General features: G+C 42.2%; 1 protein-coding gene across 1 annotated transcript in view; it reads right to left on the bottom strand.

Annotated features, from left to right (window-relative positions):
• The window catches only part of MYLK (myosin light chain kinase), a 271,468-nt gene that overhangs the window by 156,066 nt on the left and 96,870 nt on the right, over positions 1–18,532 (bottom strand). The window contains exons 11-13 of the mRNA XM_015415311.1: positions 16,398–16,535; positions 15,190–15,387; positions 5,551–5,797 (exon numbers count right to left, since the gene is read on the bottom strand). Coding sequence (XP_015270797.1) covers positions 5,551–5,797; positions 15,190–15,387; positions 16,398–16,535 — 583 coding nt within the window. The remainder of the gene's footprint in view (positions 1–5,550; positions 5,798–15,189; positions 15,388–16,397; positions 16,536–18,532) is intronic.

Genomic DNA, 18,532 nt, shown 5'->3' on the forward strand with positions numbered 1-18,532 from the left:
CCCTCCCCCTCCCCCCCCCCCCGTCTTCCCCTACCCTTGCCAAACAGCACAATCAATCCTCATGGATTGTTTCAGCCTGTACATGTTTATATTAAAAAAAAATACATAAAAGTGTCACCATATATGGTGCTGAGCACTCATTCTTCCTTTTGCAGAGGAATGCCAGAGATGGCTTTTTGGAAATGACTCCCATTAAAAGAAGTAATTAAAATACTTTCCCTTCTTCCTGTGTTGTCCCTCCCCCATGTTAGTCTTCACAGTCGATGCATCTTCAAATGGAGTATCCTCCCTCAGAGATGCAAACACACTCAGCCAGAATTCATGGCTTTTGGGCAATTATATAAATATTGCTACCACATTCTATGGAGTTGTTCATCTTAAAAGATGGATTAACCCTTTGCTAATAAACTGTGGAGGAGATATATGATCGGAGGATGGATTTTCCAGGGTCTCCTCGCTTAATCTCAACCTCATGACTAGAACAGAAGGATTTCTTTTTTAATTTCGAAAGATTTATATCTCTGGAAACATTCTCAGGACATTGGATGTAGAAATAGGAGCATGTGAACCTCCTGAGGTTCTTTAATGAGCCCTATTCTACTTTCAAGAATGGCTGGGATTTCAATCCATCATTAAAACAGAGATACAGAACTAAAAGAAACCAGAAGGTCATTTAATTTTATCCGTGAATTGAGCCATAGTGTTCTATGCTCAGCCTACCTAATGGATTGGAGTAAGACTGCAGCATCTAAAATGGTGTGCCAGAGAGAATAGGAACTCTATCTTCACTGATTTGGATTTGATTTTTTAATGTAAGTCACCCCAAGAACCCTCAGGGTTCAGAGATGGAGCATAAATCTCTTTTTAACCTCCCCCCCCAATGATTTAACATGGGAGATGCTGTTATACCCATACCCTCTCCCAAGCCACCATGGCAGAGATTACACAGTAGCCCCTGTAAGAAGAGCTCTGTAAGGAGGATTGGCTATATTAGAGGTGTGTCGCCTAATATGCAAAGGAGTTCCTGCTACAAAAAGAGCCCTGCGACATATGTACATGCCACCAACCACCACCTTGGCATAACACACATTACATCTCCTACAACCAAGCATGGTTACAATCACATTTGCTCCACTTCCTCAGGATATAGCCCATCAATGCCTTACATCCATGTACATCTAAGAACTTTTCTTTTCTGTGTATACCAATGGGTTATACAGAAAGACCCACCACAAGGGCAAACAACCTCCCCCAGCCACAAAAACATCATGGGGGCCCTTTCTTACCCCACATTGCAGTCTCAGTCCTCATTGGGTAAGTATTGTACCGAACAGAATAGCAGAGATCCTCATCCTGCCTTCACGTTCGTTATCTGTTTCAAAGTTATATAATCATTCTAGCCTGGAACGATTTAGTGGCCTGTACCCTACAACTTCACTGAGCAAAGTCTGAAGCCCTCCTCCAGCTTAAGCAGTTTGTCCTCCAATGGAAAAACCACAAAAATGGAGGAAGGCTTCTTAGACCAGTGGAAATTTCTCCAGCTTAAGATAGTGTACGTACCACTAAGTTGTACATTTTCAAGTCTTCCACAAAAAGGCACAGAAACTCCCTAGCAGGCAGTTCACAATTTTTACAGTGCGGATGCTGTATTGTGTCCAGCAACACAGTGTTTTTAAAGCAGCTGTTGGTAGTTTCCCACTCAAGCATAACATTTCTTTTGTCAACACAACCAGTCTTATCAATGCCTAATGTCTTAAAAGCTGGACAATTATTTTTAATGTGCAAAAGCATGCAAATGAATGTCTTTATCCAGATACGAAGTTAGGTCAGCTTGCTGCAGATCAGCTGAATGAGTTCAGAGAAAAGAACCTGGGGAGCATTTTGAAACCGAGAGGAATTCTGCAAGGCAGGCACGCAGGCTCAGACTTCCCATAGCTTGCAGCTTCTAGAAACTGAAGCCAGGTTTGGTGATCTGTCAAGCAACTATGATTATGCATGTTTCCAGCATCCACGTCAGCTACCAATACTTCTTTCATCAGTTAACATTTGGTTCTCCAGGGGGAACAGATTCAGTCTGCCAGGTCACTCTTTATGACCACCTACAAAGACTGCATTTTCTTCTTTTGGCTTCAATGTTAGTCTTCAAATGTTGAAACCCAGGGGTTTTTTTGTAAAGAAAGATCATCAGGGACTCATTAGCATAGTAGGCGACAGCCTACAGACCCAACAGCAGAAACACATTAGCATATTAGGCCACACTCCTGACAGAGCAGCTCATTAGCCTATTAGGCCACACCCCCATGTTACCAGAAGTGTGGTTATCCAGCCACACCCACCTTTCACTTCTTATTCTGTTTACCTTGTTTTTGTCAAAACCCAGGGCTTTTTTTGTAGCAGGAACCCTTTGCATGTTAGGCCACACACCCCTAATGTAGCCAATCCTAATGAGTTTCTGATGTTAGGTGTGGCCTATTATGCTAATGAGTTCCTGCTGGGCGTGGCCAACTCGGGAGCCAGCCGGAACTCTGTTCCTGTGCGTTCCTGCCCAAAAATAGCCCTGTTGAAACCTAAACCAGAGCAAGTCTTGATTACACCCAAAAGCCAGACCCAGGCTGGATTCAGACAACACAGTTAACCTTGCTTAAACTACTGTTTATGAAACTAACCACAGTTAGAGTGTGGTCACACGGCAAGTTTACCGCAATTTGTTCCCGCTGTAGATGTGATTGGGATTTTTTTTTTTCCAGGTTGGGATGACCACACATCCCTCCCTGAACCGCTTGCATTCCGCTTGCATCACGCAACGAGGCTCTGGGCCACTTGGGTGGCACAGCTTGTTTCTTAAAAAAAAAAAATGGCTTTGCGCATGTGCATATACACATGGACGAATCACCACTCCCACTGGGACTCGCAGGTCCCCCCCCCCAACAGCAAACAAAATTAACCAGTGACGTACAACTGAGTGCTGGAGACTATATATGCGCTTGAACGTTTATATATTGAATTTATTCAGTGCAGGATTGCCCATGCGCACAATGATCGAAGCTTGTAAAAAAAAAAATCGCGAGAAGGATGTTTAGATGACCTCATTGCGATCATTGTGAGAAATGGCTGTCCAGAACAGCGAAATCGTGGATTCAAAGCTCAAATATCCAGAAAGTACTTGACTATCCAGGTGTAGGAAAACTTGCTAGTGAGTGAGCCCACTAAGGTGTGGGAGATGGATGCAGCCATCTGATCAGCAATTTTAAATGTGAGAGGGAACAGCGGTGAAACCCAATCCAAATGACCGCGTGACCACGACTTTAATGTGGTAGGAAATAAAATAACCAGTCTGCTGGAAATCCCAGTTCATCTGCTTCTAGTGAGAGTCAACCATAGCTAGAAAGGCAAGGTGAAGTATTTTTGGTGCTCTGTAGTTGCAGCTGTGCTTAGAACAGTGCTAGCAAACAGCTGGGATTAAACTGGAATTCTTGCATTCAGATTAAATAACCAACCAGAATTATTACAAACAAATTATTCATAAGGATACAACTCTGGCTAAGAATCCTAATTTATGGCCCTCCTACTAACCAGCAGTCAGACATCACAGTAGACCAAAGTTTAATCAACCATGACTTACAAACCATGTTTTAGTGTGACATCAGAATGAATCCCCAGTCTCAATTCATTGCAAATTTAACAGATGCTTAATTTCTCTATCAGCCATAGCAAATCCAGCCCTACTCTGAAACACACTTACTGAATTATATAGCAAAGAAAAAAACAGCATACACCCAAAGTACACAGAACTAGGGGTAGTGAAATGGTGGTAGAAAAATTTAGGATGACTGCAATGCTATGCACACTTACCTATGACTAAAACCCATCAGGCTGTGCAGGAAACTATTTTTTAAAAATTGTTCAAACTGGACTAAAAAGGTAGCATAGGCAACCATTTATTTTAAAAGTTCCCAGGCCAAAAAAAGTTAGGTACATTAAACAAAATTTAATGAAGCCCCAAATATTAACCATATAAGGCAAAACGTGCAAGTTCAGTAAATACCGTGCACCGATATTATCAGTAAGTAGTTGTATAACTATGTTTATTAAGACCATACCAGGGAATATGGTTTTATATTTGATCAGCCTGGAGGAAGAAATCTGAACATGTTTTTAACCAGTCAAAAACATTACAGTTGACACAATGTTTTAAGCGTATCCTTTAAAGATGTAAATTCAGATCCTACAAAAATAATGAGTGAAGACAAAGGCAGGCAAATGTTCTCTGCAAGACCGTAAATACTTGGTACTAGAAATGGCCGTGCACGTGACAGAACAGAAAAACAGGTATGTGGAGGGGAACAGAATAGGAGCTGTAATTTAAAATTGGTCAAACAATTTGTCAAGAAGTGAATCCTTTTTATTTATTACAATGAGTCATAAATATACAGAAAGGCTTATTGGACTACTGGTTTTACAATAAAGCTGACGTTCACATTCCAGGTTTCACCAAAATGTTTGTTTTTCTTTTAACACCTTAAATGAGCCTGTGCAGGCTGAAAAATTAAATAGGGGGGGGGAGAGAGAGAGAGAGAGAGAGAGAGAGCGCATCCCAAAGTTGCTTTTCCTATCCACTGGGGAAAATACAGAGTCACCATACCTTTCTTCCTATGGATTAAAAGAAATAACAAAACAAAACATCCCCATCAGAGTGACAAATAATGGAATGGGGAAAAGTTGAGCAGGCTCTCTTTATCTGACTTTCCTTGGTCTGACCTCAGCCCACACAGGTGACATTGGTTTTGAAACAAAACATGGTTTAAAAAAACAAATCAAAAACAGAAGTCCATGTAAAACTTACTAAAGCCAACCAGTCACTAAGGGGGACATAAAAAAAAAAAAAGATTGGTAAGTACTTAAACCAGAGTAAATTTGAGTAAAGCACCTGTGGCTGATTTGTACATGTAACCTGTTAGTGTTAGTTATCACTGTGTGTGTGTGTAATCTCAGTGCATTTTATTTTTATTTTATTTATATCTTGCATTACTCCCCAAGGGGGACTCAAAGCAGCTTACATAATTCTCCTCTCCTCTATTTTATTGCCACAACAACCCTGTGAGGCAGGTTAGGCTGAGAGTGTGTGACCGGCCCAAGGTCATCCAGCAACCTTCAGTGGCAGAGTGGGGATTCTAGCCCAGCACTTTAACCACTATACCACTCTGGCTAAAGTATATGCCCTTTAGGAAGCCATAACCAATTTACAAGATACAGAAGAAGGCGGCTACGCCAATACCGAGTACAGGAACAGAGGAAAAAACAAAGGTGTGGTGGGGAAATATATACTTTATTTACATCTGTAGATCCCACAGATATAAATAAAAAATATATTTTTCCCACTACACCTTTTTTCTTCTTCACTTCCTGAACTATTTACAAGAGAAACAGTGTGCTCGGTGTGAAACAGACAAGTAATTGAAAGGAATAATTGTATGCACAGAAATCACATTTAGGGTTGCAAAATTTGATTAAAAGAAGATTGCACCATATATGCTGTCGCTATCAACATACTTGAGTTGTATTTCGTACTGCCCAGCATGACGGGGCTGCACATTCCTTATAATCAATGTGAAGATGTCTTCATTCTGCAGAAATTCCCAGCCAGCTCCCGGGGTCACTTCCTGCCCCTCTTTGAACCAGTGCACTGCAGGAAAAGGATCTCCAGCAACGGCACAAGAAATAAGGATGTTCTGCCCAACAACCGCCGTCACCGATCTTGGCTTGCTAATGAACCATGGCTGAATGCCATCCTGAGGTTCTGCAGCACAAAGAGAAGCATAAGAAAACATAAAACATAACTTAGATTCATTCACTCTAGAATTGCTAAATTGGTCTTTATACTAATTTACTTAAGACTCTTCTCACATGGGTATGTACTATGTATTCTACACACATTCTCTAAACCAGACAGAGCAGTCTTTTGAGCATCCCGTCGACGGATCCATTTAAATGAAAACACCACTTAATTTCTTCCAGGAAGTACACATACAGCTGCCTTATCCTGAATCATACCCCTGATCTATCAAGATCAGTACTGATGTACTGTCTATTTTGTCTGGCAGCAGCAATCCATATCACCTACCACCTGAGCCTTTTTGTTGTTGTTCAGTTGCACAGTCGAGTTCGACTCTCCGCGACCCCATGGACCAGATCCCGCCAGGCCCTCCTGTCTTCTGCCGTCCTCTGAAGTTGGCTCAATTTCATGTTCGTTGCATCGATGACACTGTCTAACCATCTCATCCTTTGCCGTCCCCGTCTTCTTTGACCTTCAATCTTTCCCAGCATCAGGGTCTTCTCCAGTGAGTGCTCCCTTCTCATTGGATGGCCAAGGTCTTTGAGCTTCAGTTTCATTATCTGGCCTTCCAGGGAACAGTCAGGGTTGATTTCTTTTGGGATTGACTGATTCGACCTCCTTGCAGTCCAAGGGACTCTCAAGAGTCTTCTCCAGCACCATAGTTCAAAAGAATCTCTTCTTCGGCGCTCGGCCTTCCTTATAGTCCAACTCTCACAGCCACACATGACTACTGGGAATACCATTGCTTTTAACTGGGGATTAAGCTTGCAACTTTCTGCATGCAAAGCAGATGCTCTACCACTGAGCCACAGCTTTACCCTAGATGAGATGAGGCAGCATGCAGTTAAGGCAGAACATATCTTTACGGTGTGGAAGACAGACATGAAGCTTTCAAAGTCCATCTCCTCCCAAATATGTATTAGAAACTAAGGCAGAAATTCGGTCTTCTAGAATTACCTGGTCCATGGGGTCGCGAAGAGTCGGACTCGACTGTGCGACTGAACTACAAAGAATTACCTTAAATGGGACTGATCATGGTCCATCGAGCTCAGCATTCTGTTTTCAATGCTATCCCATCAGATACCACTTTTAGTTACTACTTATTATTTATTTATAGGGGCTGCGGTGGCTCAAGTGGTTAAGATGCTGAACTGCAGACCAGAAGGTCGGTAGCTCAGCAGTTCGAGACCCGAGTGCCACGTGATGGAGTGAGCTCCCGTCTCTGGTTCCAGCTCCTGCCAACCTAGCAGTTTGAAAGCAAGAAATTGCAAGTAGATAAATAGGTACCACTTTGGTGGGAAGGTAACAGTGTTCCGTGTGCCTCGGCGTCTAGTCATGTCGGCCACATGACCACGGAAACATCTTCGGACAGCGCTGGCTCTTTGGCTTGGAAATGGAGATGAGCACCGCATCCCTAGAGTTAGATTCAACTGGCTTTCGAGCAAGGGAAACCTTTACCTTTACTTTACCTATTATTTATTTACTTCATTTATAGCCAACCTCTGTCATAGAGGCTACTAACTACCTTTTCATACTGGACATAAGCTTCCAACAGCACCAACATTTATATTTCAACCTTAAATCTGAGCTGCAGTGAATGACTGGCAAAGAAGTGGGACAGACAAAATTCCTTTGGCTTCTAGGCAGTCTCTCATCCAGGCACTGACTGCAGCAAAAGTACCTAAAGTGAGTAATGAATAAAAAGCCCAGTTGATATGTGCTAATGACTGGCTCAGCCAACTGGTCTGGCAAAAGCACTGTTCTGCCTCTACTCACAGACGGGCCAGGAGTTGGCCATAGCCACAGTAGTTGAGCAAATCACTCCTGTCCTTGGTGATGGGAGGAAAGCAAGGCTTATGAAAATGAACGGAAGGGAGATGAGTGCAGCCATAAAATACAGCAAAACAGAATGTTAGGCTGCACAGTAAGCATGACTCTGGATTTGCTTTTTAGTGATAGCATCACACTTACAAATTCTACCCTCATCTGACAATATTTTCCCTTCTACCTGTAGATATATATAAGAAGGAGAATTACCTCACGGAGGAATTGACTTCTTTTAAAGACCTTACACGTATTTGCAGAGATCAAGAATTGCTTGTCCATTCTTTCTTTTTCTTTTCTTTTTAAATCCCCGGAGGGATATTTTTATTATTTTTATATAAGACTACCAAACTACAAAGAAAATATACAAAGAAAATATCTAGGGATAAAGGAAAGATAACCGCACTATACTAAAAGCCCAAGAGAAGGAGATCAGATCCATGTTAATCTAAGTGTTATTAATAAAAGTGTTAGTACAACAATATACTTGTAGAGCTCTTGTTTGTCTCGGCTTCAATGTTAGTATGTTAGTTGTTGTGAGAGAACTTTCTGAGCTCTTGTTGTTTGCTTCAAAAGGCAATTTTCAGAGTCCTTCTGCCTTTACTTCGGTTTTTTGTCTCTGAAATCATATGTAGCTTTCATTGCATTTGCACCCGTTTCTACAGCAGAGTCCTCATCCGTTCCAGAGGTAGCGGAGTCACTTGATTTCGATTCTTCATCTTTGGATTCTTCCTCCAATCCCAACTGACGTCTCAAAAATTCTTTGGCTTTAAAAATGTAGTCAATCTTTTCTTTTTTGTCATTGATTTTAAAGGTGACACCCTCTGGGATCGCCCACCTGTATGAAATTCCATTGGTTTGAAGAAAAGAAATTAAGTCCTTATAGCTTTTCCTCTTTTGGCAAATTTCAAATGGAATGTCTTTTAAGATTTTAATGTTTGTATTCCCCAGTTTCAGTGGAGTTGCTGAAGTCGCTTTTAAAATAGCATCTCTGGTCTGTCTTCTTGAGAATCTGACCAAAATTTCTCCAGGCAGGCTATTTTTTTCAATATAATTGGAGTATGCCCTATAGGCAGTCTCCATCTCTTTTACTACTTCATCCGCTGTTGAGCCTATTGCTGGAGCGATGATCTCGCTGAGAAGCTTCCTCAGATCCTCCTTTTCCGATTCAGGCACTCCCTGGAATCTGAGAATCATATTTTTTTTTCCATTTGAAGCTGTAACAAACGGTTTTCTTGGAAGTTTTGTTTTGCTTCAACTTCCCCCATTCTTTTCTTCATTTTCTTATTTGTGGTGTCTATCTCTTTAATTCTCTCGATCACATGCTCCACCTTCTTCTCCGTTTCTGCCAGCTGGAGCTGCTGGAATGCGAAGTTTTGATTCAATACCGAGTTGGTCCATCACTGGCTTGAGCATATCCACTCACATTTTCATGACGTCTGCTCCCTCTTCCGGTTTTGGGCTCTGACTACCCGCCGGTTTCATTTTAAACTTTCTTTGCGAGGCCGCCATTTTATACGATTGTTTACAATTCCAAACCGCTTCTCGCAGACTCGAAAAATCGTTGCCTCAATGTCAACACTCAAGTAAGTCTCTCAAAACAAGATCGCTGCTTGTTTCCCCCTCTGCCCCTTCGTTTCGCTTATTCTTGTCCATTATTTCTTATAACTCTGGTACCACAAGAAGCAAAAAGAAATGCCTGACCTCTAAACAGATTACCAACTCCTTTACCAAAGTATATCAAGAGCTTTAGTTAGAAAGAAAAGGAGTGATAAAGCAGGATCAATGCACAAGGTAGTTCCTACTGTTTTTCAGATTTGGATTAATATTTATAGACAGGCACTCTTTAATGAAAAACTTTCTTCTCTCATCCACACAGCACCTTCTAACAGATAGATTATATGATAAAGTCTGCTACTTTTGTAAATGAGGTAGTCAAGATTCATATTGGACCAATTATCTATATTGACCACACATCAGAAATGGCTCAAATAGAATTTGTGACTAGGATTAGACCAGCCTGGAGACTGAATAGCTTCCCAATTAAACAATCAGCAATTCCAGAATTTATAAGAAAAAAAATTAGACTTTTTTTTAGACTAATGACACTCAACAGAATTTCCAATTATATGGGAGGTCTTTTAAGTCATATGTGGGGGGACAGCTTATCTCCCAGCAGTTTTAAAAAAATAAACACTAAGAAAATATAGGGTTATAAATGTTTTGAGTATATTAAATATTGGGAAACATATAATAAAACATCAGGTAAAGATGAGGATAAAAGGAAATGCACTTCAGCACAAGAAAAGTTAAAAATATATGATGTGCATTTTGCAGCAAAATTTTTGCTGAATACTTAACAGGTATTTTTTCAAAGGAGGCAAGAGGGGGAAACAGAAGAATTTAAATCTTTTTATTCATATTCAGAAGAACAGGAGGCTGAATAAGGATATTCATGCCGCAGATGAACAAGGAGCATAAAGTACTTAGATATGAAGATCTATTAGGAAATGAAGATAGGTTGAAGTCCAAAGAAGAACTAGAGGAACAAGATATATATTTGGATTGGTGGACAAGAGTACAGCTAGGATCTAAATATGCTAAAGATAAACCTCAAGGGTTCATTGTAGAACAATCGGAGTTTGACACACTTTTATATGAAACAAATGATAAATTGATGAAGAAATTTTATGTGTATTTGTTACAGATAAAGATGGAGGATGAGGTGATTAAATAACGTATGTTAAAATGGGCCCAAAATTTTGGTTATAATATTGATCTTGACCATTGGTTGCAAATATGGAAAACAAATGTTAAAATAATAAAATCAGTTACCTTTAAAGAGAATTTATATAAAATGGTTTATAGATGGCATATAACGCCAGAGAAATTGGCCAGAATGTATTCTGGAATTTCTGATAAATGCTGGAAATGTAAGATATGGGTGGGAAGCTATTTTCATGTTTGGTGGAAGTGTAAAGAGGTGATATTATATTGGAGAAGGGTTCATGAAATGTTACAAAAAATATGTTTGATACTGTTATCATTTAAACCTGATATGTTCCTGCTGATGTAAAAGATAAGAAAGCTAAACTTCTAATTATACATATAGTCATGGCAGCAAGAATTCTTTATGCTAAGTACTGGAAGAAATCAGAGATACCAACGGAAAATGAACTTCTGACAAAAATCTTTGAAACAGCAGAAATGGATATAGTGTCAAACTTGTTGAAAGACAGACGTAAACAAAATGTGAGAGGCAATTGGACACTGTTTTATGACTAGGTGGAAAGAAACTTCGAAGACCAAGAACAATTAATATATATAATATAAATTTGGAGAAACTCCAATTTGAACTATATAGAACTTGACTCTTTTCAGAAATCATAACAGAAGATTTTAGCCATTTGATTAAGTGACGCTAGTTTTAGTAATTACACAAAAGAAAGAGAGATGGAAACAAAGAATTATGACCGAAAACTTGTAACAGCTATTATACAAACTTGATGGAACTTCCCTTTATGTCTTACCCCATATCCTGTACCCTTCCTGCCATTATATTTTCCTGTCCTATAATATGTTAAAAACCTAATAAAAAATTAATTTTAAAAAAAGCAATGTTAGATGCCCTGAGTTAGTTTGGATGAAGTTAAGAATGCAATTTATAGAATGAAAGTGGGGAAAGCCCCAGGGGCTGATGGATTCTGTTCAGAGTTTTATGTTGCATGTTGTGAAGAAGTGTCCCCCTATTTATGGAAATTTCTGAACAATTAAAATCTAGGACACAGCCACCAAACAATAGAGCAGATATTAATATTTTAGTAGTACCTAATCCCAATAGAGACTCACAAAGGATAGCTATTTATCACCCTATATTACTATTAAACTGAGGGTATAAAATTTTGGCAAGCGCTTAGGATTGATTTTAGGTAATTGTATAAAATATGACCAAACACGGTTTAGGAAAGGTCAACAAATGGCATGAAGAGCTAGAAGGTTGACTAGTTTGATGGACATGATTCAGTTTTAAATCTTCAGCCTTTTATTTTGATGACACAGAAAAGGCCTTTGATAGGGTCAATTAGAAGTTTTTATGGGCATCGTTGAAGAAGTTGGGTGTAGGTTTAAATTTCTGTAACTGGCTGATGATTTTATATGTTTCCCCAAAAGCTTGGGTTCTGGTGAATGGTACTTTATCAAATCAAAAAAGATTTACTGGCAAAATAGGTTCATCTGCTATTAGGAGACTGGAGTTTATTCAGATAACATAACAACTTATAGAAGTTGTTTAACATCTATATGCGCCCCCTTGCCCAGATTGCCCGGAGGTATGGGCTGGGATGTCACCAGTATGCTGATGACACCCAGCTCTATCTGATGTTGGGTGGCCGGTCGGACTCCAGTCTGCACAATCTGGTCCAGGCATTGCAAGCCATGGCTGGTTGGCTCAGACTGAGCTGGCTGAAACTAAACCCAGCAAAGACGGAGGTCCTGCACCTGAGTCGGGGTGGGTTGGGGAGGGGGATCCCGCTCCCGTCCTTTGATGGGGCACCATTGGTGCCAGCACCGGAGGTGAGGAGTTTGGGAGTGCTCCTGGATCCCTCGTTACCGATGGAGGCCCAGGTGGCGGCCACTGCTAAGTTGGCCTTTTACCACCTTCGGCTGACTCGACAGTTGGTTCCCTTCCTCAACCGCGATGACCTGGCTACAGTGATCCATGTGATGGTCACCTCGAGATTAGATTACTGTAATGCTCCCTACATGGGGCTGCCCTTGTCGCAAATTCGGAGGCTGCAGTTAGTGCAGAATGCTGTGGCCAGGCTTTTGATGGGCATCGCTAGATGAGAGCACATCCGGCCGGTGCTGAAGGCACTGCACTGGCTGCCAATAGCATAACAAAGATTCTTGATAATCACCGACCACTTTCTTTGGTGGCTAAAGCTCACTTTCCTTTTGAATCAGTCATCTACAGTCAGTTAAAATAAATTTAAGGTCACTATATACATTTCTCTAAGAAGCAAAACATTAGAAATTTATCTTTATGTCATGTCCTGGTGAAATTAACTCTATCAACGCAGTGGCAGCTCAACAAGAGGCACTGCATCTACCACTTCTGCCAACACAACCTCTCACTGATTCCCACGACAGCCATTCCTCATTACTCAACCCATCTAGATAAATTAAATTTCCAGAAATGTTGAAGCCGGGGGGGGGGGCACACGACATAAGAACATAAGAGACACCAATGTTGGATCAGGCCAAAGGCCCATCCAGTCCAACACTCTGTCACATAGTGGCCAAAAATACCAGGTGCCATCAGGAGGTCCACCAGTGGGGCCAGGACATTAGAAGCCCTCCCACTGTTGACCCCCCCCCTCAAGCACCAAGAAGACAGAGCATCACTTGCCCCAGAGTTCCTATTTTAAAACTCCAGACATTTGGGGGAGCGTGGAAACATATGCAATACTTACTTTCCTATTCAATTTCCACTTCTTTTACTGATTTAATAACACATAAATAACATATAAATCGAAATAAATATAAAATGCATCATTTATAACCTAGTTAGCATATACAATTGTACTATTTGACATATTTATAGAATTTAAAAGTATAAATGTCTTCTTTTTCTATAAGAAAAATTGCAAATATACCAACTAATTGAGAAAGAGCTGCAAACTGCTCCATCCTAAACTACCATGGGACACATATCTTAATTTTTGCCATCTGTGAGGTAGGGGGGAAAACACATTGTTGGCAGAAAGCAAATTCTGTAGCTAACTGAAGAAAGTGTATATTTAGGAAGAAACACTCTCATACAGTCCACTATAGGTTGGACTACCAGCATATCTGAATATGAAACTTTACAAAATTGAAAACTGAATTCTTTACTAATGTAGTACTAAAGGTAAAGGTAAAGGTTCCCTTGCTTGAAAGCCAGTCGAATCCGACTCTAGGGTTGCGGTGCTCATCTCCGTTTCAAAGCCGAAGAGCCAGCGCTGTCCGAAGACGTTTCCGTAGTCATGTGGCCGGCATGACTAAACACCAAGGCACACGGAACGCTGTTACCTTCCCACCAAAGTGGTCCCTATTTATCTACTTGCAATTTCTTGCTTTCGAACTGCTAGGTTGGCAGGAGCTGGAACTAGAGACGGGAGCTCACTCTGTCATGCGGCAGCTCGGTCTCGAACTGCTGGACTACCGACCTTCCACAGCCTGCAGTTCAACGTCTTAACCGCTTGAGCCACCGCAGCTCCTAATGTAGTATTAAATTACAGCATATTAATTGTTGCCAGAATTACTCTCATTAAACAAACAAACAAAACTGTCTAGATCTACAAAATGTACCACTTTATGTGTCATGTTAATATTTATGCTATGCTACCAGTTCTTTCTGATGGTTCCAGACTTCTAAAATCCTAATGCACTGGTTATTGAATGTCCCATGTTGTTGATTGTACTGACTCACTATGCGTAATTTGCTTTGAGCTCCTATGAGAAAGGTGGACTATAAATAATGTAAATAAATAAATAATATGTATGGGAATGATTTTACATCTAATAGTGAAGTGGGGGGAGGTGATCTTTGGATATCTAAATCTGTGGGCCCATTTACACAGAAGAAAGATTTTTCTGCAAACCTGGGGAACCCAACATTGCCACTCTCGCCCTCAAGCCTGGCGCAGCTCAGCCACATCCAGGAGACACACAAGGAGGCCAGCCCACCCTCTCCTGGGATGGGGGGAGGTGGCTGGGCAGAGCACAGACCATCGGGGGGGGGGGAGAAAGACGGAGTACTAACAATAGGGTGGGGGTAAGAGCAGTAAGGGTGGTGTGGAGTGAGGGGAGGGGAGGAAGGAATGGCAAGGGGAGGCAGTGCCAAGGATGGGGGTGGTTGGTTAGGCACAGCAGCGATGGTGTCGTAGGCTAGAGCAATGAGTGTGGGGGAGAGGTGAGGAAGAAAAGGCAAGAGGAAGCAGTGGTGAGGATTGGTGGGTGGGTTAAGTGTAGTGAGGGTGGGGGTACAGCAGTGAGGATGGGGTTGATTTGGGACAGAGGGGAGGAAGGAAAGGTAGGGGGAATGGGATGCCCCCCTCCCTGCAAGTTCCTTGCAGATCCCTGCTAGTCAGTAGCTAATGCTATAGACTGCCCTACAAAAAATTTTCATGCTACATATTTTGACACTCCACTAATTTTTAAACTGCTTAAAAAGGTCAAATATTTAGGTTCCTGGGTTTCCATAATCTGTACAGAAACACCATACAACCTTTATAAATATGCTGATTTTAACACTCCCTTATTTGTTTGCTGCACCTGAGTATGCACACAGAATGAGGTGCAGGGTGTGCAGGAAGCCACATATCCTGGAGAAACTCGTACAGAATCTGAAATTGTGGGGAAAGCTTGAATTTTCTATTCCCCTTTCCCAAGTCCAACAATTCACTCACTAAACACAATGCAATGTCTTCTTGTGAAACTGTAGCATGTGCTGTTAGACAATAAGAACTTAAAAACAAACAAACTCAGAGTACCTTGTACAGTCAGTGTTGCTTGGGTCCGAGCTTCTCCTAAGTCGTTCCAGGCCTCACAGGTATACTTTCCCGTATCTTCAGGGAATATCTCTTGGATATACAGGCTGTATTCATTGCCCTTCTTCTCAAAGTGGAAGTCCTCGGTTTCCTGGATTTCTTTCCCATTGTGTAGCCAAATTATTTCAGGGGGTGGGTTAGCTGAGCCACAACAAAAAACACAAGGCATGGAGATAAACCATAAGCAGCAAGGGAAACAGCTTGTGAGCCAACTACAGGGCTAACTGGAGGCATGCGATAAGAAAAAAACAAGTTGCTTTAACTTCCTTTTGCCAAAAGGCTGTTTATCTGGGTTTTTTAAAAATAAAACAATGCTGAGCTGGATTCTGTTTTAAATTAAGTGAACATGAGGCCCGCGCTTTGGTGAATTATTCCCCCCCCCTTCAGGTATTCTTTCCTTTGGTCACTTAGACATAGGGTTGCCAACCTCCAGGTGAAAACTGGAGATCCTGGGATTACAGCCGATCTCCGGACTACAGAGATCAGTTCCCCTGGATAAAATGGACACTGCAGCCCACACCTTGCTTGAACGAAAAAGACTCTTCCTTGAGCATGAAGTGGACCGGATTATGTTATATCAGAGCAAATTAGGGTTGCCAAGTCCATCTTCCACCCCCAGCAGGGGACTTTGGGGGCGTTCCTGGGTGGGGCATCCCCAACGTGATGACGTCACGTTGGGGACGTCTGCCGCCCCACCACCACCCGGTCGTGCGCCGGATCTCCAGAAACAGCAGTTCCCTGCACTTAAAGTAGCCAGCAGCCGGCGTTTCCCCTTTAAGAGAAGCTGCGTTTCCCTTTTAAGAATGAAGCTGGCTTTTCCCTGCAAGCTTGCGGAGTTCGCGCTTGGGATGAAACACAGGTTGCACACCCTTAAAGGGAGAGAGATGGGTGGCTGTGGTTGTTGGGGGTGGGGCTTCCCCCGCCGGCCATCTGGCCGGTGGCGGGTAACCCCCCCAAAAAAACGGGACCCCTGGCAAACCGGGGGGGGGGGGTTTGGCAACCCTAGAGCAAATAACAAGCAGAATTGGGAAGAGAGAGAAGAGACTAAAAATCAGATCCCACAGGAGGATACTGTTTGATTGTGGAGGTAACTCAGCCATTTCCAACCTTGGGCAGCTGAACATGATCTATCAGAATGCTTTGACTTTTACCTGAAACTTCTACTGTCATAATCACTTGGCTACCATCCATCACCTTGAGATCAGTTAGACCTTTAAGAAAGATCGGAGGGAAGGTTGTGCTTGCTGGAGAAGGAAGAGCCCGTTCCAATTTCTTTCTGCTTTTCTTTTCTGCTTGAATAAATAACACAACAGTTTCTAACCCATGAACTCTTTATATACGAAGTTTCGTACGCTCCTTAATGTGAGCAAAACGAATGGACCAAAATGTCAAAAGGGGAAAATATTCGACGATATTATGGAGCCACTCAGAACAGTGAAAGAGTTCACAGTTATTTCATTGGCTCTTCCCAACTATGCCAACTGCTCTGAAAATTATCTTCAAGCAAAAATGTTGTTGCACACACATGTAGTACCTTATGAGCAGTGTTCCCTCTAAGCTGAGTTAGTGTGAGCTAGCTCACAGGTTTTCAGCCTCCAGCTTACACATTTTTGTCTTAGCTCAGGAAGGATGACTCCAAAGCAAACTGATTTATGCAGTAGCCAAATGGCTCGCTCACAACTTTAATGTCAGTAGCTCACAAAGCTGAATTTTTGCTCACAAGACTCCACTGCTTAGAGGGAACATTGTGGAAAAGATTTGTATGAGACAGAGGTAGCCTCTGCAGCATACCTTGGGACTACCTCCACAGAAATGGAAAAGCAAAGACAAATGAGCTGTTTAAAAGGGGGTGGGGAAGGGACGTGATCTATGCCTGGGTACCAAAACCCTGCTCAGCCATGTAATGCACCACTATATGAAAAATCACAGCATGCGAATAGATACCATCAACAGATAATGCCACAATTTTTTGACAGCAGTACCCATGACTGCTGGGGAAAAAATGCACTATACCCTATACACTTTTTCTTTTACAAAAGCCAAAAAAGTAACATAACCTACAAGACTTCTTTTTGCTACCAAAGGCATACAAATGAATGTATTTCTCACACACAAAGGTTGCTATCATAAACATGTACATAATCAGTTCCCCTTGCTTTCACAACTTCATCTTAGAAAGGAAAGACGGAGCATTGGTGAACACATGAAGCTGCCTTATACTGAATAAGGCAGTGTCATGTGATCTATCAAAGCCGGTATTGTCTACTACAGAGGTCATTTCGGGGGGGATCGTGGGGGAACGCAGTTCCCCCGGGTGAGGTGCAGGGAGCGGGGCACATGATGAAGCCCCGCCCCCTGCTTCCGGAGGTCCCGCTTCCAGCCCTCATTCAGCCAGGAGGAGGCAGGAGAAGAGGGAGGGTAAGTTGCTTCCTCCCCGCCTCTCCCCACCCCTGCCTGCCTGGGGCCAGGGAGGGCCTTGGCGGGGCTTCCTCACACTCCTGCCGACCTTGCAGGTCCACCGCCGGGCCCCTGATGTCAGGGGCTCTGGCATATGCTAATGAGTTATGCTAATGAGTTCCCCTAGCTCTTTTTCTACGAAATGACCCCTGGTCTACTCAGACTGGCAGTCTATCTGTGACATACTGACCTCCAAAAGCAGGATGCTTAGTGCATTAAATTCAGAGAGCTGGGACATTAAGGGTTAATGCCTCACTGTGAAACGCAGGTTGATTGACAGGCTGCTGCCTGCATGCCCCCTTTCTCTCTGATTGGCCAGCACCAGCTGAGGAAAGTTTTAAGAACAGCTGAGTGCTGTGGGAAAGGGTCTTTCCCCCCTTATTTCTGGCATGTCAGAAGGTGGAGTTATAGTGTGTCTGTCAGAGGGAGTTATAGTGTGGAGTTATAGTGTGTCTGTCTGAGAGAAACAGACAAGTTCACTTCTGAAGTGAAGGGACACAATTCCTTGCCCTTACTGTGTACCATCAAATCACACACACAAAAAACTTTTATTGGCATGAAAGCACAAAACATCATGGAAATGTACCATCAAATCTGAGGAACAGTTCCAAATAAGACCTTTAGTCTAAGCATCAGCCAAGCTGAAAGCCATTTATTTCATTGGGTCAAGACCTGAGGGTCAGTTTTGGCAGGAGGGATTGGTCAGTAGGTTGAAGCTGCCAGTCTAGCCAAACCAAAAAGGCAATATTGCTTCTAGGAAAAGGAGAATATTTCCTTCTCAGTTATTCAGTTGGTCCAACTCAGAAAGGACCCCTGGTTGCTGTGAAAA

The sequence above is a fragment of the Gekko japonicus genome, unplaced genomic scaffold, assembly GCF_001447785.1.
Source record: "Gekko japonicus isolate JY-2015 unplaced genomic scaffold, Gekko_japonicus_V1.1 scaffold539, whole genome shotgun sequence".
In the NCBI taxonomy this organism is placed as follows: Eukaryota; Metazoa; Chordata; class Lepidosauria; order Squamata; family Gekkonidae; genus Gekko; species Gekko japonicus.